Here is a 21,093-nt window from a genome sequence, read left to right as displayed (position 1 = left end):
CTCCAGCCTAATGTTTGTTTTATCCTGGTTGCTGCCGTGTTTGGCTTCCTTTACTGCTTCCTCTATTTTTCCCTTCTCCTTGGCCACTTGTGTACAGGTGAGTTGCATATCCTTTTTGCACTGTTCTATTCCTTGTGTAACTTCCTCCATCTGTGCTGACAAAATCTGTTTTTCTTGTTGAATTTCCTTACCTAACCAATTGTAGTCATTTATGTTTAAATTTGCTTTAACTTCTTCCAAAGCTATTTTCAAGAGTTTATTGTCCTCTTCCATGGCCTTGCAATTTGTTTCCAATTGATTCTAGTCCTTGCACAAATCTTTCACTAAACCCTCAAGGCCTAAAACTTTGCTACTCAAATGGTCATTACTTTCTCTCAATTTACTGATTATTTCTACATGACAGTTCACTATGATATCTAATTTTGCCAACTTGTTGTGAAGACTGCTTATAGCAATGCTTTCCTCATTGAAATCCCCAAAATCATGCTCTGTTTTGTTTTTCCTCTTGCCGGCGGCCATCTTGAATGTTGTTGTTGCACTGTTAACACTATGGCAACTTTTTCTCATCCAATTTTTTCACTTCCCCTGGCACATTTGTGTTACCTCACCTATCTTACTCCTATCTTTCAAAAGTACAACACCCTTATGTTCCTTGGGACACCACTCACTTTTATCAATCTGTACTGCAATATTTAGGATTGTTGAAATATGCTCGAGCTCCTCTGATGTAGGTGTTGAAACATGGGTGTACATCTCCATCTTAATATGGTGTTACTTCTGTGTGCAAATTTGGAACCAGTCCTTCTAGTATTTTCCAAGTGTATATTATTATGTATCTCTCCCACCTGCACTCTAGGTAATAGAGGTTTAGGATTTTTAAGAGGTCCCAATAATTTAGATGTTTTATTGAGTGAATTCTAGCAGTAAAAGATCTTAACATGCTCTACAGGTCAGCAACTTCTCAAGCTCTGAATGGGACATTTAGTATGCACAATATTCCACCGTAGAGGGCACTAGTGTCTTAAAAAGTATCAGCACTGGTGTGGCATCTCGTTTGAAAGATAACATCTACTTTGTTGTTTTTTTTTAAAGTAAGGTCTTTGAACATAATTGGTCCCAAATCTTTTACGTGGCTTTATGTGGTTTCTGTTTTGATATTTTAGTTTTTTCCATATCACAGTACAGTACTTTAACTAGAACTTATCCTCATTTAACAACATATTTTCTGTGGCCCATTGAAAAACTTGATTAACATCAGATAGGTGGTTTGCTGTGTGTTTATATTGTCTATGCTCATGAAAATCCTAGTGTCATCTGCAAAGGATAATACAGTACTATAGTTTGTATCCTTCTCTATGTGTGATATGAGGATGAGAAAAAGTACCAGAGCAAGCACAGATACCTTGAGGGACAAAGCTTTTTCACAGTGAACCATCCATATTTTACTTTTCCTACTATTACACCCTGGGTTTTGTTCATTAGAAAGATAAAAATCCTTCTCCCTACTATTCCAGTAATTCCTTTTAAGTGCATTTTGTGTGCAAGAATATCATTGACACATTTATTGAAAGCTTTTGCAAAAGTCTGAGTATATTGCATCTGCATTTTTCTTGTCATCCATGGCATTTAAGGCCATGTCATAGTAATCTAGCAATTGTGAGAGGCAGGCGTGCCCTGTTCCTAACCCATATTGGCAACATGGCTGCAAACTCCAGCACTGTATTGTGAGTCCAACAAAGGAGAGGAGAACAAAAAAAAAAAACAGCCAGCTTGGTGAGCACTGATCACACAGCCTCAGCCCAGACCTTAGGAGTCTAGGAAGACATCGAGCAAGGGCGGAGGAAGGCACCAGGTAACCAAATCCCAAGAACCCTGATGAGGAAGCCGATGACCTAGCAGCCAGCATGAGGCCAACAGTGTCTGCACCCAGTGATTGCTACGGCAGTGAAAGAGGCTGCACTGGAGAAATCAGAACAGGCACCGAACCCAAACCTTGACCAGAGGATACATAAGGACAGCAAAGTGCAGACTCCCGCACAATTGCTTGAGAAACTGCCATATGACCCGGGCCAACACATAACCAATCGACAGTGGAGCAGCAGCCAGGACAAGGCAGTCATGGAGGAGCACGAAAGAAAAGCCCCAAAGAAACACACGTAATACAGTTGGCACCAGATGCCACTCAAGCATGTAGGACTGAAAAAGGATGCTGTACAGTACTGAATGCAGAAAAACAAATTGACAATTGCATCACTAATGTGTAAGTATTTAATCCTAAATGACATACAGTAGTACACAAATCTTATATAGGTAGCCAAAATTTGCTTACTGTAGGTAATGCATCAAATTTATCACCTTGTACTACTGTGCCCATAGGCTATACGTGTACAGTACAGTATACAAAATTATTTTATGCATTTCATAATCATTGTAATATTACCTGTAAATACATTACTGCACTGTACTTAGATTAGTACCCTTGTAACCTTATAAAAAATTAGCTTAGTTATACTAACACAGGTTCTGTACCTGTATACCTCTGTACATGATAAACATATAGGAATGCAGTGTAGCCTAATATGAATTTCACAGCTTAAGGGACTTTTGGGTCAAGTTCCAAACCTCTCTGTGCAACTATGTGACCTTTTTGCAAAAATTGCAGGATGAGGGTATGTGGGCTTTAATAAACTAACTGAAACTATATAAATAGACTACAGTATGTTTAACTATTTCATCAATGCAACTTGATTATCTATGTGAATATTGGGGGAGAGTTCCTGAGCCAGTGTGCCTCTGTAATGTTTTCACTATTGCTCACAGGATAGGTATGAACTACATAATTGAACAAAAGCAAAACTACTCATTCATAACTGTATTAAGAACTGTACTGTATTACTAGTATGTAGTGCCTTTTACAAGTAAACGTCATAATACAAATAAACCTTATCATTTGTTTGTCCCCACTCTTTATAACACATCATCAGTCCCTCACCATGTTATTGCCTCTTCTATTTCCCATTATCAGTTTAAAATTAAAATACTTTATTCTTATTTTATTTGGTACAAATCATTTCCATATGCCAAAATGAACAAGTGCACTGCCAAAAAGAATTCTGACTGTGAGGCTTACAGATAATAGCTAGATACAGTATACGCAGCAGCTTAGAAATCACCATCAATATAAAAGCATTAAGAGTATGCAGCAAGCTATACAAGTTAGAAATGACTCCTGTTATCTTCATTGCCAAATGTATCCTGTACTGAAACCCTGTACAGTAGCTAGCAATACCTTTAGTATTTGCATTACATCATCTGCCCTTCTGTATTATCTTTACATCTCCCACACTAGTCTACAACATTATATGTACTGTACTTACTATAAATATTTTAATCTGTACCTTATCTACTACAGTATCTATATTTAATACAAATCTATTAACACTACCTCATATATTTATTTTATATACATCAATCATAGATACTAGTATTATATATATGGTATATCACATAGTTTAGTTCATTTATTAGGCCTCCAATACCCATCCTTTGGACAGTAGTGGAAATTATTAAAAATGTATTCTGTACCTCTTATATAGGTCTACACCTATCAACTATAAGCTTATGCAACTATTACCTATATTTACTGTTCATTATCTATAGTTCTTCATATTGTTACCCATTAGTTATTGATTATATTAATGTACTCTTACCATTTAACTGTAGCTCCTATAATCTTCACTTATGTGAAGGCCAGGCCTCAGAAACCCAATACAAAACCAGGAAGGAAATCCTGAACAATGCAAAACACCATCTCAGCAACCAACTGCTTACTATACAATAATGTCAAACACTAGCAAAATAAAAGCCCTCACAGGTACTGTGGCATGAACACACACACACTCCAGGAGATTTTGATGATGATGGTGTCATCATCCTCTGGTCCTCAACACAATTATCAATGGTAACTTGCCTTATATCATGCTCTTGTTTACTTCAAGGCATGTAAGCACATCACAGTCTCCCCCCTACACTGCTCAAGACACAGTACAGTGGTGTAGGTGGTGAGTGGGAGGTAGTGTTGACCTGACACTAGTGGACACATGGACACACACACACACACCACCGTGCATCACACACACTATTGCAAGCTCAGTCACATCACATAACATTGCATGTCAAACAATTGGATTCAAAGTCAGTCATTACTTAAGCTCTTGTGAAATAGCTGTTTGTAGACTCCTACAAAGACGATTATATTGTGAAAATGGGTCATAAAGACGATGGCGACGAGGGTGATGAAGTAGGCAACCCCCACTACAGTGGTGGGTGCCTCCCTGCATGGTTACCCATTTTCCACCACCTCTCCCATTCTCGGCTAGTATGGAAGGTGACAATGCATGTAAAATATTGCACTCCAGGCGAGAGGCGGGTCCAGGACCCGACCTGCCCCGCAGCAAGCAATAGTGGCAAGCATTACGTGCGTTGAAATATCCCTTCACATTTACACACACATGGCGGCAGTTACTTGCAAGCATGTATATATTCACACGAATGCCTAATATTGGGAGAGTTTCTGCTAGACATCTCTCTGTAACCTTGTGTGTGTAGACGTAAGGCTGAAATACTCACATAGTCTTGTTTTGTTTGACTGTAAGCCAAGTTATTTGCAGCAAAATCCTGACAAGCTGTGTTTTGATCACGAGGCAACAATATGGCGGTCAGCGCATGCGCAGTACAGCTGTCACCTCCGCCCGTCACCCGCCGGCAACTGCGCAAATCACTAGAAACTAAAATTGAGTTTAAACTTTCCTAAGCTGATAGATTAAAGATAAAATAAGGCAAAGAACCATGGAAGACGATAAGGTGTCGCGGCGGGGCTGTGACTGGCGGTGGCGGCGATGCAGGAGCCGCCGCCGCCACAGCCTCCGGGAAAGCGGAGGTCCGCGTGGCAGCCGCCTCTGCTCCAGGTTTTCCCCCGGAGCTAAAAATGGCCGTCCCGGGGAACGTTCGTCGCTTCCAGCCGCCCGACCTCTCGCCTGACATGGGAATTTTTTAATAGTTCTAGCGCCGTAAAAAGTAAGTTTTACGGTATTCCGCCGCAGAACAGCAGCGTTAAAATAAAAATTGGAAGAAACAAGTGAGTGAGAGCGGCGTGCGGAAGGCTCATATTGTAATGTTGTGAGAGCGATATGAGCGAGGCGGACCAGGCCTGCCCTCTGTATGTAAACAATGGTGGATGTCCTCTGGTATTATAGCCTTCCCACCCTCACCACTGCCTCTCACGCTTCCTTTTGGATGTCATAACCTTCCACATGACACCTACTACGCGTCTATAACGCTGTCAGCAGAGTGTTAAGGATGATTATGGGAAAGTCTGTGACATCTCTGAGATGACCTGGCACGGCCACTGGAATTCTGTGACCTCATGACCAAGATAACAAGCAGCAGGTGCTTGAGGGTCAAGTAACACCTACTGGCCCCACCCGCACCAAATTTATGATCTGTTTCTCATGCTGAAAAGAAACGTAATGCAATATGATGCAGGAAACAGAGTAAACGTGTGTGTAAGGTGGGATTCGCCTGGTGGCACTGGGCTGTGTCAGAGCTAGTTGTCAAGATGAGGGTAGAGCCGTCCGTGTGTCCACACCCTGACGGACGGACTCAATGGACACCAGCTGTAATGACTGTGGCATATACAGTGATGATTTGTGTGTGATTTAAGGTTGATGAAGTAAACTACATTCTGGTACCAACCTAATTGTATTAACATAACTGTGCCAGCAGGGGATTGAGCTTTTCTGTCTGACCTTTGGACCTTTAACTGCTGAACACATTCCTGAGCATATTCGCCACTGTCGTATCTATATTTGAAGCTTTGTATGCCTTTGAGAACTACTTGTCTGTCTTGTTAATTTCTTGAGGACTTATTATGTACCTATCTTGCTTTGTGTTTCTTCTCCCAGTATTGTGTGATCTAATTTCTTTAGATTCTGTGTAGACTAACTCATACCTCTTAGCTCTGGAACTAGTCTGGTGATATACATCTGAACTTTCCAGACTTAGTCATGAATGACTGAGTGACATTATAATTCTCCCATTTCCAGTTACTTAAAAATAACATAATATTATAGTAAGTAGCCAACACAAGTGTTCTGATCCTTCTCTAAGTATTCATGGTAAGAGCCTGTTTTTGTTTAAACTGCCTTAGCCATGTCCAGCTGCAGCATGTGCCTTCTTACTTTATATCTGGTTATCTAAAATTCAAAACAAAAGCATTACCAATTGCAATGGCTTTGTGGAACGGAATTTAATTGAGTCTGCCCAAATCAGTGTCCAAATCTTCTCAATATTATAACTGGTATGTACAAACTTGACCCAGTTTTAAGTTACAATATTGCACAACAGTTTAAGAAAAAACTATGATAGGGAGAGTTACAATGTCTCATAACAATATTACATTCATATATTTTGTGTTCAATGAAGCTTTTTCTTAAATCTTTTATTTTTACCGCTTAAATCCTTTTGACCATTCTAAGCTAATCTATGCCTTTTTCTGGTTAATTCTTTCCCAGGAGATTGTGGTCAGGTTCTAGTGGTAGCCTCCACTCTCTCTTTGTGATTTCTTTTAGTCTGGTGTTGACCGAAACGTTCATCTTCCTTTTCCATTTCTCTGTGGATTTCCGCCTGTGTATGTGTGTGTACTCACCTAATTCACCTAATTGTGCTTGTGGGGGTTGAGCTCTGGCTCTTTGGTCCCGCCTCTCAACCGTCAACAGGTGTACAGGTTCCTGAGCCTACTGGGCTCTTATCATATCTACACTTGAAACTATGTATGGAGTCAGCCTCCACTCCATCACTTCCTAATGCATTCCATTTGTCAACCACTCTGACACTAAAAAAGTTCTTTCTAATATCTATGGGGCTCATTTGGGCATTCAGTTTCCACCTGTGTCCCATAGTGTGTGTGCCCCTTGTGTTAAATAGCCTGCCTTTATCTACCCTATCAATTCCCTTGAGAATCTTGAATATATATATATATATATATATATATATATATATATATATATATATATATATATATATATATATATATATATATATATATATATATATATATATATATATATAATATATATATATAATATATATATATATATATATATATATATATATATATATATATATATATATATATATATATATATATATATATATATATATATATATATATATATATATATATATATATATATATATATATATATATATATATATATATATATATATATATATATATATATATATATATATATATATATATATATATATATATATATATATATATATATATATATATATATATATATATATATATATATATATATATATATATATATATATATATATATATATATATGTCGTACCTAATAGCCAGAACGCACTTCTCAGCCTACTATTCAAGGCCCGATTTGCCTAATAAGCCAAGTTTTCATGAATTAATGTTTTTTCGTCTACCTAACCTACCTAACCTAACCTAACCTAGCTTTTTATGGCTACCTAACCTAACCTTACGTATAAATATTGGTTAGGTTAGGTTAGGTAGGGTTGGTTAGGTTCGGTCATATATCTACGTTAATTTTAACTCAAATAAAAAAAAATTGACCTCATACATAGAGAAAAGGGTTGCTTTATCATTTCATAAGAAAAAAATTATAGTAAATATATTAGTTCAGGAAAACTTGGCTTATTAGGCAATTTGGGCCTTGAATAGTAGGCTGAGAAGTGAGTTCTGGCTACTAGGTACGACATATATATATATATATATAATATCTTATATGTGTGTGTGTGTGTATCGTTTTCTAACTTGTTTGTTTTATAACTGTTGCTTTCCTCACTCTGAGGTACTTATTCCTGTCACCTCTGGAAACCCTCTTGTTATTTGAAATTTCCTGTAATTTTTCCATGCCATCATGCTTAAGCACTCTGCTTCTTTACTTCCTTGATTACACCATGTCAGCTGCTTTCCAGCATTTATTATTGAAAAAGTTCATTTATTGTTGGGGGCTTCCTTTTGAGTTGCATTTATAATAGTATCCCTGACAAAAGCCTCTCATTTCCCTGTACTGTTTCCTACAGGATCCCAGATGATCCAAGTGGTTGGGCACCACTCCAATATTCAAGAAAAGGGACAGACATGAAGCACTAAACAATAGACCAGTGTCATTAACATGTATTCTATGCAACAGGATAGAAAATGTCATCTAAGAAATGATTGTAGAACATTTGGCAAGTAAATTTTGTAACAGAGGCTCAACACAACTTCAGAATGAAAAATCATGATTAACAAATTTAATTGAATTCTTTTACAGGGTCACCAAAATAAGACAAGAGAAGGAAGGATGGGTAGATTACCTAAAAGCTTTTGAAGCAGTTCGTCCCAAAAGACCAAAACTCAAGCTAGAGAATGGGATAAAAGGAAAGGCACTGGATTGAGTACAGGAGTACTTGACAAACAGGAAACAATTGGTCATAGTCAGAGAAGATATGTCAGGCTGAAGTGGAGTGGAAAGTGGTGTTCCACAGGGCTTTTCCCAATGACCATTGCTCTTTGTAACCCCTGGGCTATGCAACTGTTAAATTAATAGCTGACATTACCATGATTCACAAAAAATAAATTCTGAAAAATTCTCTCTTCTTTTGACATTGTTAATTAGCATCCAGAAAACACAAAAATCCAAATAAAAAGTCTCTATCTCTTGTGGTTTATTTGTAGTGGCTCAGAGAACTTGTACTGTACTCGACTCGAGTGGTTGTTCGAGCAGTTGTGCTGGAGTCTGAACATCACTATACTTGTTTACCCGCTGGATCTGGTTTGACTTCGGCGTCTTATCTGCTGCCTTCGGAAATGCCCTTTTCGTCTCTCTCTCTCACGATCACTGGGTTCAGCCTCTGGGGGCCTTGCATCGGTTGCTGCGTAGCCGACTTCCTCTTCTGGTTTTTCGGGGATCAGTGCCTTGACGCCTATCCAAGCCCTCACTCCATATGTTCACAGACGCGTCATCTCAGCTGTGGCTTTGTGACCAGTGCTCACCAGGCCGGCTGGCGGGATCACAGCACGGTGCGGTAGTTTGCGGTAGTATGGCTGTCACTTCGGAGGGTTCGGTTCCATTTGGACTGTTCTTTGGTGGTTCATTGCCTGAACCGTGGGGGTTTCTTTGGTCCTTGCCTCTTTGGGGCTGGTCGCTTCGAGTGGCTCATCTGCTGGATTCTCTGGGTTTGGCTTTCTGTGCAGTTCATATTCGGGAGTGTGCAACGTCCTGGCGGAAGGCCTGTCTCAATTCATTCCCCTGTCCACGGAATGGACGGTTGCTGCCAACTCCTTCAGCTGGCTTTGCCAGACGTATGGGCTTCACGAGGTGGACCTTTTTGTGTCGGCTTGGTTGAGACATCTGATATATGTGGTGCTCTTCTCCGACCGCGGAGCTTTCACGGTGGACACCTTTCGGCAGGATTGGTTGAGGTGGGGTTAACTGTACCTGTTTTCCCTGGTCCAGGTGTTGCTTTGGGTTCTGGCTCAGTTGAAGTCCTACCACGGGAGAGTAGGTAGTAGGAGAGTCCTACCACGTCCTGGTCCTTGGACAGGGTGCTCTCATATCTGTCTTCTCCTCAGTTTGTGTTGGCCCTGTCGGTTCACGATTGTTTTTCCAAGGCTTTGTTTCTGTTGGCAATGGCCTCTAGGGGTTGGGTCGGTGAGCTTCATGATCTTCTCCAGTGCAGGGGTTTCTGCTCCTTCAATCCTAGTTGTTGGTTTGTACGGTTGCAGCCTCCTCCTTCTCTGGCGAAGAACGAGACAGCTGCTTTCCAGAGGGGTCCTTGAGTCATTGATGCTTTGTTGATCAGGCCGGGGGTGTATCATGTTTTGTTTCCGGTTGTGGCTCTTCGGAGTTACCGGCGTGCCTCGGTTTCTGTGGCCGGGGATGCGCTTTAAGTTGATCCGGTTTCCCTCGTTCCCTGTTCCAGGGTTTGGGTCTACCAGGTTGTCCGTAGGGTTATTAAGTCTTGCCAGCCTGCAGTCTATCCTCGTGCCCATGACATTCAGAAGTTTGCTGCTTTAGCTGCCGTCTTCAGCAACTTGTCTTGGGCTGATATTCGGGCGCGGGGAGTTTGAAGGTTTTGGCTTTGGGTCACAGGTTGCAGCCAGTTGTTTGGCCTTTGAGTTAAGAAGCTTGTGGCAACCGCCACCTGGGTAAGTCCTTCTTTTTCTGATCTTTGGTTATGTAGTTTCAGGGACCCGAAGGGGCTCCCCACAGAAAATCAGCAATGAATATAATGAAACGCCATTTTCTGGGTGAGCCCCAGAGGCTCCGTGGCACCCTCCCTTCCTCCATTTGGCAGCTTTCGTGTCGACACTGATGTGTCAAAGATGGGGTTCATTAAGTATAAGAAAGTATAAGTATGTACGGACAAAAGAGGACCGGTCATGTTGGTCGAGTAGTTAAGGTGTCCTGTACGCCAGATGCAGAGTGCTCCTGGCAGTATGGGTTCGAGTCACTTCTGGGGTGTGAGTTTTCAGTTTTATATATATATATATACGTGTGTGTGTGTGTGTGTGTGTGTGTACACCTAGTAGCCAGAATGCAGTACTCGACCTACTATGCAAGGCCCAATTTGCCTAGTAAGCTAAGTTTTCTGAATTTATAAATTTTTTAATTTTTTTCTTATGAAATGACAAAGCTATCCATTTCATTACGTATGACTTAAGCTTTTTTTAATTTGAGTTAAAACTAACGTAGATATATGGCCGAACGTAACCAACCCTACCTAACCTAACCTATATGATTTGTTTTGAGCTCTCAGCTCTACCCATTTTATCATATGCTATATTCCAAACATGTAGAGAAGCATTTTAAAGGTCTTGTGTACCATTTATAAAACTGTATTTCCTTTCATAAGGTAACGATGAAGTATAAAGTAGATGAACCGCCAACCACTGGTGTGGCAAGACCTCGTTCCTGTCTTGTAACCGGCAATCCGTCACCTAACAAGATACACAAAGAGGAAGCTTCTCACAAAACCAGGAATAACAAAGTAAGATCCATCATTGTCATTGTTTATTTTTAATGAACTGCGTATGAAGACCATTCCAGGACAGTATACTGACCTGTAGTTTGTGCACATTGAGCACCAACCAAGTTACTCTGATTACTTTATAATTGTCCTGGTTTCTGTGGAGAGCCCCTCCAGTTTCCCGAAGCTTATTGGGCTGATATGTATATATTAGACCGTTGCATCAATCAGTTCGATTAGAGTTCTTGCCTACCGGTGACCACGAGCCAGAACCTGGCCCCTTCAGAGAGGCACGAGGAGCAGTGGCCTGTAGAAACCCCCATGTGGTTTGAAGCATTCCATGTCTGCCATCGACCGGGTTAGGCACCCAGAAAGGTAAGTGTCCCAAAACAAACACCACCTGGTTAAAAATTGCTACCAAAAACCGAACTATCAAGCAGAACTCCTAATCCGAAAACCAGCAAACAAGCATGATGGCCCTGAGGAAGCTGATGTGAACCCCATGTAGCCACGTGAGTTTTGAATGGAATGTGAAAAATACAAATACCTGGAGGCGCGTAGCGCACCCCAAACGTAGGCCTGCAGGCACATTGCGCAGTTAAAGGATTAAATGGGGTGAGGGAATTAGAGAGGTAGAAGGAAGGTGGGAGGAGTATGGGAGTAGCCAGGAGTATGGTCAGGTGAAAGGGAAAGTTTGAAAAGATGCGGAGGGAGAGACTGAGAACATGGAGAGGAGTAGAAGTTAGTAGAGTAGTAGATAAGGAAGAAAGTAGTAGTAGAAAGGGCTGCCAGCATCCATTCTAGCTAAGTACATACAAAACAAGGAATGTACCTTGTCTGTACTCTAAGCTGTTATCAAAAGTTTAGCATGTATCAAATGTATCTGCTCTAAGCATGTACTCATACTCTTTAAGTCAGTAAACTCAGAGTGCTCTACACTCCAGCTTGCAATATATCAGAAAATACAAGGTCTAGGGAACACAGACAATTTAAACAATAAATTCATCAATTATATTTAATATAAGTATTATGATTCAGGCAATTTAACTTAATGTTCACTATGTCAAGATTAATATACAATGTGAGTCACCACACAAGACATTGAGTACATTATGGCTGTCCGCCCCTAATAATCACACAATACCCTAAGTTTGGAAAACACGAAATAAGTCACTTTAATGTTCAAACGCACCAAGGATTGAGACAAGTTGAATAGAGAGGGGGGGAGCAACAGTTGACAGACAGAGTCCCCCTTCTGGCCTAGGGTGGCCAGTCTAGCGGCTGAAGCCTCTGGCCAGCTATCTAATTCTTGTGGCTGCTCAATCTTGTGTGTCTGATCTGTCTGTTCTCACGTATGTACGGTTCCCTGAGTATTTATGTGGGAACCGGGAGTAGAGCTCCGCTTACTAAGTAGATAGTCCCAGGCCATCTACCTACCACGCCTTAAATGGTGGCTTGTTTCAAATACACACCCGGCTACCTGGCTGCAATTATCAGTTTAGCAGAAGCAAGGTCAATTCACATGACCTGACCCTTAGTCAACTTGTGGTCATTAACACTCTAGAGGTGTGATTTTTTATTACTACGGGCCGACAGTCTGGCGCCTCAATTCCTGTCTGGCTGACTCATGTTGTATGTAACATAAAATATAACTAAACACCTTTATGGTGTTAAATCCGGTAGGCAAGAACTCAAATCGAATCGACTGATGCCACAGTCTAATACATACATATCAACCCGGTAAGCTATGGGATGCCTCCGGGACTCGCCCAGAAAATGACATTTCATTACATTGAACGCTGGGTTTTCATTCTCATTGTTTACATCATAATTTAGTTCCTCTACCTGGTTCACCAAGGAGCTAATCGTACAAGTACCTCACATATATGATACATGCTGCTTAACATTGTTTATAATTATATCCCTTTCTATAGCCTAAATAACCCCAGAACAGGTGGACTGGTTTTGATTTTTTTTAATTTACTCATTGACAAGTTAGTGTCAAGGATTAAATTAATAATGGTAGAGGTAGTGTCATTAAGCCTATCCAACCTGAGGTCAGCCCTCATGCCCATGGTATTTGAAAGTATGCTGCTTTAGTGGCTGTCTTTGCTGATTTGTCATGGGTTGATATTCAATTCAGGCGCAGGGATTTTGGCAGCCCGGTATTTAGTTAATGTTCCCTGGCCTCAGCTTCCTTGCATAGTGTGGGGGTTTGGTCTCTCAAACACATTTCACTACTTCTTCTTGGGCTCTCCCCAGAAAACCAGCATTGAATGTAATAAAATGCCAATTTCTGAGTTATCCCTATGGCTCCCTAATTTCTTCCCTCCCTCCCTCCTTTCCAGGTTGTCATATGGGGGTCTTGTGTATTCATCTGCTCCAGGACTGAGGGCTCAGGCCTTGGAAGGGCCTGGGCTCCTCCTCCACCCCTTCCCCTAAACTTGTGGAAGAGGTGGGGCGAAGAAGCACACATTAGTTTCAAGAGAGTAGATCATTTGTTTACATAGTTTAGGGGGTTCATTAGGCAGGTTGCGAGACTTCAGTCTCACTTTAAATCCAGTAGTTGCCGGTTTTGGTTTGCTGACTTTCTGGATGCCATTCCCTATGAGTTGATGGACTGTCATCTGCTTCCTGCTCCTCTTTTGAGGGGGCCCAGGTTCTAGATCTGGTTCCCAGTAGGCCTAAGAAACCTGCAGCCGATGTGACCAAGTAGTTGGGAGCCCTCTTAGCAAGATAGCTTCAGGGAACCACTCGGACTTGCCCAGAAATTGTATTTCATTATATTCAACACTTGTCTTCTATGGGTAGATAAATAATAATTACTTTATATGTTTCAAATACAATATTTTGTTTTAGTAGAAAGAAGACGCAACAAAAAATAGTACTGCCTTGATATTTATATGGTTCCCAAAATCCTATACTGTATAATGTTTGAGCAAATATTTACATCTACATGGGTAGACTTAAACATGCTGGGGTTTATTATTCTACTGTGAATGGCTAAGGTTATCCATTCAATTGCAGAAACTATTTTTCTAATTATTGATTTGCATTTAAAATGTGTTGAATCCAGAAGCACTCACAAATATTTCTAAATAGCTATTTATTTTCAGACTGTTAAAAATGAAGGGAATATTCTACGAAGGTCATCCAGACGAGCAACCATCGAACGCAGAGTTTGGGCTGTTCCCAAGAAGTCTTCTAAACCTGTTCCATCAAATGTCAAGGAGAGGAATTTTCAGAAATCTCTCAAGAAAGAGAGAGAGAAAAAAACACAAAATAAACTGGAAGTTAAGAGTATGACCAAAATCAAAGCATGTCAGGGCACTAAAAGAGGCCTCATCACTCCAGAGGAGGCTGGAAATGCAAGAAGAAAGGTTAAGAAAAAAGATGATGTAAAAGATGTAGGTGTAAATAGGGAGACTGTGAGGGAGGACTTACTAATAGCTGAGAATATAAAAAAGGAGAAAGTGACCTTTGTATCTGTAGAAAATAATCTGAAAGAGGATGCAGAAACTGAATACAAATCCGAAAACAGAGTGATATGCATAGATAATAAGTCCAGTATTGATTGCAAAAATATTTGTGCAAATACATCTAAGTGTATTGACAATGATGAAAGAACAGGTATTCCTTGTGTTGCTTATTTGGAAGAAGGCTGTAAAAAAATGAGTTCAAGTACTTTATGTAATGATGTAGTTGATAAGAGTAGAGGAATAGAGGAAACATTGTGTACTGACGATGTGTGTCTTAATAAAGCAATTGTTGAAGAGGTAATTCCTGACTATCATGTTTCAGATTCTCAGTCTGTTGAAGTAGTCGGTAATTCTGGTAGTGAAGAGGGTTTTTCCGAAGATGATAATTCCAGTGAGGCATTTAGAAACATAGAGGATGTACTTGGTCACTCATACAGTAAAACCAAGTCAAGTGTTCAATCTGCTAAAGATTCTGAAGCAGAGAAACATGACAGTGATGACTCTGAAGAAGTGATAGAAAGATGTGCTGAAAGAGTTGAGAATCACAGTACAGAAAGGCTATGTAGTGACCAACAAATAGAAAAATCACAATTTCAGTGTGTGGAAGTATCTGAGACGAGAGAGATACCTTTACCAGATGTGGGAGGGCGAGAGGTCACAGGCACTTGTAAAAAACCTAAGTATAATACATGTACTAAAAGTAATTTTCAAGAAATATGTCAAAACAGTGAGAGTCTAGAAGAACACAGTGAAGTGACAGAAGGACAAATTAAAAACAATATTTTGGAAAATTCTTTAGCTTCTAGGGATAGTATATACATAAAAAATACTCTCATACCAGAAAAGGACACATGTAGATTACTGGATAGCATAACTAAACAATTTTGTACACAAAGTGAAAGTAGCAAGGCTGTGGTTCCCATAGAGCAAGGTGAGACAGCACCGCAGCATGACAGTGACGAGGAGGACCATGTGTCTCTGAGTGTGGCTCTTGCTCAACTTGTTGATTCTGGTTGTAGTGATGATGCTGAAGGTACAGAGACAGTCACCATTCACTCTGCTGCATCTGTGGTGCAAGTGGCAGAGCAGGAGACAGGGCCAATAGTGCCATTGGAGCTCAGTTCAAAAGGTATTTGCTCTTGTTTTTTAATAATGCCAGATTAACAAAAATTTTATATGGTTGCAGTTTTAAGTCTTGGTACAGGTATAGATATTATGGTAAATTTTGCTCTTCATCCACTTAAATGATTAATTAACATTACAAGTAAATGACTAATGAAAATATTAACTTCTGTAAACACTTACAGTGTGAACTGAAAGATGAGATGTTGATCTATAAATTAATGCCAGAATCTAGTCCCTAGTTGCAATGTCTATATTAACCAAAATATGTCAATGACTGTAGGTTTTGATGCATGCCAGGTGGATTGTCACTGCGATCATGCTATATTTCGAGGTCAGTTGAAGGTTTTCTGAAGTGAAGAGTTCCTTGATTGCTCCCTGAAGCTAACTTGCTGAGATAGCTTCTCAAATACAATCACATCAGTCTTGGGAGTTCTGTTGGCCTACCAGGAATCTAAAGCCAGAACCTGGCACCCCCTCATAGAAGCACAGAGAGCAGGGGATTGTTGTGATCATCCTCACAAGGAAAGAAGGCGAGATAAAACACACTACTGCATGGTTCATGAAAATGAAGCATCATAACATCCAGCTGACACCCACAAAAGAATTGCTCAAAACTAAATGATTCGTTTGAACATGGGGACAAAGCACCTAGTGTGCATGGGTTGGATTAAAAAAAAAAAGTTACATTGGGTTGCAAAAATGAACCAAGCATATTGCCCTTAACCCCTGGGGCTGCTCTTGTGATTATAGCCTGCAACACATCCTGGTGCAAGAAATAAAATAAAAAAAAATATAATTTCTTCTTATAAAAGTGTTCATTTGTGTTCCCTTACCACAGGGAAAAAAATTGTAGGTGGCATATTTTGGCTATCTTGAGGTTATCTTGAGATGATTTCGGGGCTTTTTAGTGTCCCCGCGGCCCGGTCCTCGACCAGGCCTCCACCCCCAGGAAGCAGCCCGTGACAGCTGACTAACACCCAGGTACCTATTTTACTGCTAGGTAACAGGGGCATAGGGTGAAAGAAACTCTGCCCATTGTTTCTCGCCGGCGCCTGGGATCGAACCCAGGACCACAGGATCACAAATCCAGCGTGCTGTCCGCTCGGCCGACCGGCTCCCTATATTAACCAAAATATAGGGCTATAATAGGGCGAGGGAGTCTGGCAAAATTGAGGCATTGACAGAGCAATCGCCGGAGGCGGTCAGCTCCGCCAGGGCTGTCAGGTGGGAATTGCCACAAAGATATTATTATTCAATAGTGTGTAGTGTAATATATTTATGTAATAAAATGTGTGAATCATCGCTATTCTCAAAATTATGGTGTGCATATTAGTGATTCAATTATTATGTTCATAAAACAATAAACAAATAGTTTTGCTTTTATTACACAATATTCACAGGTTATATATAAGTACTGTATCTGCATGTTTTGTTCACCATAACAAACCACCAAGTTCATATGGTAAGTCATACCAATGACGAGTGGCTGCCACACACCAGCCAGCCAATGCCACCTTCCCTCCCTCACCTCACTTCACTCACCAACACTCCCCCCACCATACTGTTTTTGCTTTTATTCACCATATACAGACATTATATATAAGTATCTACATGTTTTGTTCACCATAACTTTGCAACTAAGCTGGTATGGTGAGTTCAGACAGCAACAGAGGACACGACACAGAGTCGATGCTGCATTCCCTCCCTCACTCGTTCAACGCCTGACGCACTATCATTCCTCCTTCACCCATACTGTTTATGGTGTGATTACTATATACACACATTATACGTAAGTATCTACACGCTTTGTTCACCATAACTGTACAACTAAGCTGGTATGGTGAGCTCAGATAGCAACATAGGACGCAACATGCAGTCAGCCAACGTGCCTCCCCTCCCTCACTAAGATTCCTCCTTCCACTATATTGTTTGTGCTGTTACTACACTATATACTCATGTTATATATAAGTATCTACATTTGTGATCACCATACTGAACCACTAAGCTGATATGGTGTTTCTAGACAATAACAGGTGGTCACACACAGTCTGCAGACAAAGCTACCTCCCTTCCTCAGCATTACGATTCCCACCATACTATGCACAGCGCTAATTATCAGAACAATCATCCTATTATCAGAATCCCTGTCATTTCTGGGGGGAGCCCCTACGGCTTCCTGGAACTATCCATGACTGATATGGATAACCTAACTATTTTGCATCAATCAATGTGGGTGGAGTTCTAGGCCTACCGAGGACCACAAGCCAGAACCTGGCCCCCCTCACAGAGGCACAAGAAGCAATGGCCTATAGAAATGCACATGTGATTTGGAGCATTCTATATCTGTCATCGACTGGGTCAGGCACCCAGAAAGGTAAGCGCCACAAAACAAACCCCTATTCTAGTTAACAAAAAGCGTCAAACGAATGGACAGAACTTCCCAAAAGAATAACGACCAAACAAGCATGACATCAAATGAGTCGTGCCGCATGTCTGTGCAGCTCCCCCTTCCCCGAGAGGAGGGAGCCCCAGACCTTCGCGCCGGCGATCCTCGCCTCAGTTCCTCGGCTGATGGGATTGTGCATAGTCGTGTGGCTCCAGCTCCGGTTTTCTCTGTGCTGCTCTTACGGTGGTCGTGTGAGCTGGTAGTGATATTCTCAGGTACTTGGGCTGCATGTGCTCAGTCACCTTCCCCGAGTGCCCTGTAAGTACCGCCTTAGAGGCTCCCTTCTACAAGTCACCTTGGGTCTGCCTCTGTTGGCCTTTCGGTGCTTGGCGTTTGGCCGCCCCGAGTGTGTACTGGGTTTCCACCCTTGTTAGCCTTGGGGTAAGTGGTAGTTGTAGCACTGGTAGGGCGTGGCGTACTGCATAGCTAGTTTTCACCTTAACAGCGGCCGGCTCTGTTCTCTTCAGGTACGTTGTCCTCTTGCGAGGTTTTTCTTTTCTTTTTGCCTGGTGGGGGGTCTGCCTTGTGTTCTCCCTCCCCTTTATATTAGGGTCGTTTTGTATAGTGGTGCCCCCTGCTTCGCCCTCGTGAATGGACACGTCCTGTGAGTTCAGCTTTTAGCAGTTTGCTTGGTAGTCTGGGGTGCCAGTTAGCAGTACCCTGCCTGGGATAACCCTTAGCAGACCCAGTCTAGGGGTCCTGAGAAACCCTGCGGGGGCACTCGGGTCCAACGGAGGAGACCTCTGAGTCCCCTCTCGTTTTGTGCGGGTTTGAGGGTTGCTCTGTGCCCTTGTCTCAGGGCAACACTCATAGTTTTTGCCTCCGTCATGCTGCCTGTTGGGTCAGTGACACATTCGACCCTGAATCCTGCGAGCTTTATTGCTTGTTTGTGACTCATTTCACCCAAACTGATGATGATTTTCTTCGGGTGCAGGCAGCACGCTCGTTGCAGGATGGGTTTAGGTTATTGCAACGCACTCGGGTTGTCGCTTCCCCGAACGCTCCGAGGCTGGCTCGTATCGTGCGGCGCTGGCGGAGCCGCTGTAGCTTGCTTTCAGTATCGATGTTACAGTACTTCTACACCGTTTCGCAAGCTGTCTCGTGCGTTGTTTCACCTCCAGCCTGCTCATGCACCCCCCTGAGCCGTCCTGGTCTTTGGACAGAGTGCTCTCCTATCTATCTTCTCGGTTTGTTGTGGTTCCTTCGGTTCAGGATTGTTTTGCTAAGGCTCTTTTTCTGTTGTCATTAGCCTCTGGGGGTCAGGTGGCAGAGCTTTATGCTCTTCTCCGGCATAGAGGTTTTTGCTCTTTTGGTCGCGGTCATCGGTATGTTCGTCTGCAGCCGTCTCCCTCTTTTCTGGCGAAGAATGAGACTGCTGCTTTCCGGAGGGGTCCATCGGTTGTTGATGCTTAGTTGGTCAGGTCGGCACATCATCATGTGTGGTATGTCCGGTTGCGGTCCTCCGCCGTTATCTGCGCGCCACAGCTTCTGTGTCTGGGGATGCGCTTTGGGTTGACCCAGTTTCCCTTCTTCCCTGTTCACGGGTTCGGTTCTCTCAGGTCGTGTCTCAGTTTTTTCGTGTTTTTGATATCCAGCCTTAGAACTGGGGGAGGATCATTGGCACAAGAGTCTGGGGCTCCCCCTTCCCCCTCCTGGGGAGGGGAGGAGCTGCGCAGACATGCGGCACAGCTCTTGTGACGTCATGCTTGTTTGCTCGTTTTTCTTTTGGGGGAGTTCTGTCCACTCGTTTGACAATTTTTGTTATTAACCAGAATAGGGGTTTATTTTGTGGAGCTTACCTTTCTGGGTGCCTGTCCCGGTCGATGGCAGATATAGAATGCTCCAAATCACATGTGCATTTCTATGGGTCATTGTTCCTCGTGCTTCTGTGAGGGGGGCCAGGTTCTGGCTCGTGGTCCCCTTTAGGTCTAGTACTCCACCTACATCGACTGATGCTAAATAGTTAGGGTATCCATATCAGCCATGGATAACTCCGGGAAGCCTCCGGGATTCACCCAGAAAATGGCGTTTCATTACATTCAACCCTGGTTTTTTATCAGTCGAGTTTTCTGTAATACTATCATCGCTAAATAATACCAGTTACATATTTTTACATTTATTAGGCAATGCTGTGGTCACAAGCTGAACAGCAGTGCTGTGAGCTCATGCTGCGTGCACCAGCCTTGGATGCTGACTCAGTACTGAGGTTATCACACCTGGGAATGTTGCCCAAGGTTTTTTTTTTAATGGCATCTGTTTACAAGAGCCCTGAGGAAGCTGATGTGAAACCTGTGTAGCCGTGGGACTTTTAAATCTTGCGCTGTACTCCAACACATCAATAGCTGTGGTGCACAATTCTGCAACAGTTACTCACCACAGCTATTGATGTGTTGTGCAGTTCAAGGTTAACTACCTCATCTTCACGTAGTTGTGTTGCACTATTATCAAGAAAGAGCACCACTTTGCTGTTCTCTGGCAAGTCAATGGTTTTCACCTCGAGTACAAAATTACCTAAAATCCATTCATGAAAAATGGCCCTAGGTATCCATAAGGCTGAGCTTTATAAATCACAGGGATAGTATTCTTGACACCCTTAAATGACCTTGATTTAGATTTTTGTCAATAACAAGTCACTGTAATTTGTGCGAGCCAGCTGCATTTGCACAACAGAGTACAGAGCCTTTCTTTATTTGCTTTGAATCAAGCTGAGCCATCACTTTCACTCTAATGGGTGTATGTTTAACCATCCAACATACGCCAGTATAGGCTTATTTCATTAGCACTATAAATTTGCTCAGGAGATAAACTTCCTGCACAATCTCAAATTTGGACACAGATTCCTCTGCACATTTTGCATCAGCAGATTGCTTTTCACCTTGTATTTTCACATGTCTAATACCATAACAAACCTTAATGTCCCTTAGCCATCCATTACTGTACACAAAATTGTTACGAATCTTCATTCACTGCATTGAA

At 41.8% G+C, this 21,093-nt stretch overlaps 2 protein-coding genes across 4 annotated transcripts in view; one reads left to right on the top strand and one right to left on the bottom strand.

The window, feature by feature from the left end:
- LOC123753825 (uncharacterized) overlaps positions 1-4,882 on the bottom strand; it is a 70,277-nt gene extending 65,395 nt beyond the window's left edge. The window contains exon 1 of the mRNA XM_045735779.2: positions 4,630-4,882. The gene's annotated coding sequence lies outside the window, so the exon portion shown is untranslated. The remainder of the gene's footprint in view (positions 1-4,629) is intronic.
- A 46-nt stretch (positions 4,883-4,928) lies between these two features.
- The window catches only part of LOC123753975 (uncharacterized), a 37,791-nt gene continuing 21,626 nt past the window's right edge, over positions 4,929-21,093 (top strand). For all 3 annotated transcript variants that reach the window (XM_045736025.2, XM_045736024.2, XM_045736023.2), the window contains exons 1-3: positions 4,929-5,076; positions 10,954-11,088; positions 14,184-15,675. In XM_045736025.2, the coding sequence (XP_045591981.1) occupies positions 10,960-11,088; positions 14,184-15,675 (1,621 nt within the window). In that variant the 5' untranslated portion in view covers positions 4,929-5,076; positions 10,954-10,959. The remainder of the gene's footprint in view (positions 5,077-10,953; positions 11,089-14,183; positions 15,676-21,093) is intronic.

Source organism: Procambarus clarkii, chromosome 6 (genome assembly GCF_040958095.1).
Source record: "Procambarus clarkii isolate CNS0578487 chromosome 6, FALCON_Pclarkii_2.0, whole genome shotgun sequence".
Classification (NCBI taxonomy): Eukaryota; Metazoa; Arthropoda; class Malacostraca; order Decapoda; family Cambaridae; genus Procambarus; species Procambarus clarkii.
The sequence above is the reverse complement of the archived record's forward strand: the minus strand, read 5'-3'. Positions and strand labels throughout refer to the sequence as shown.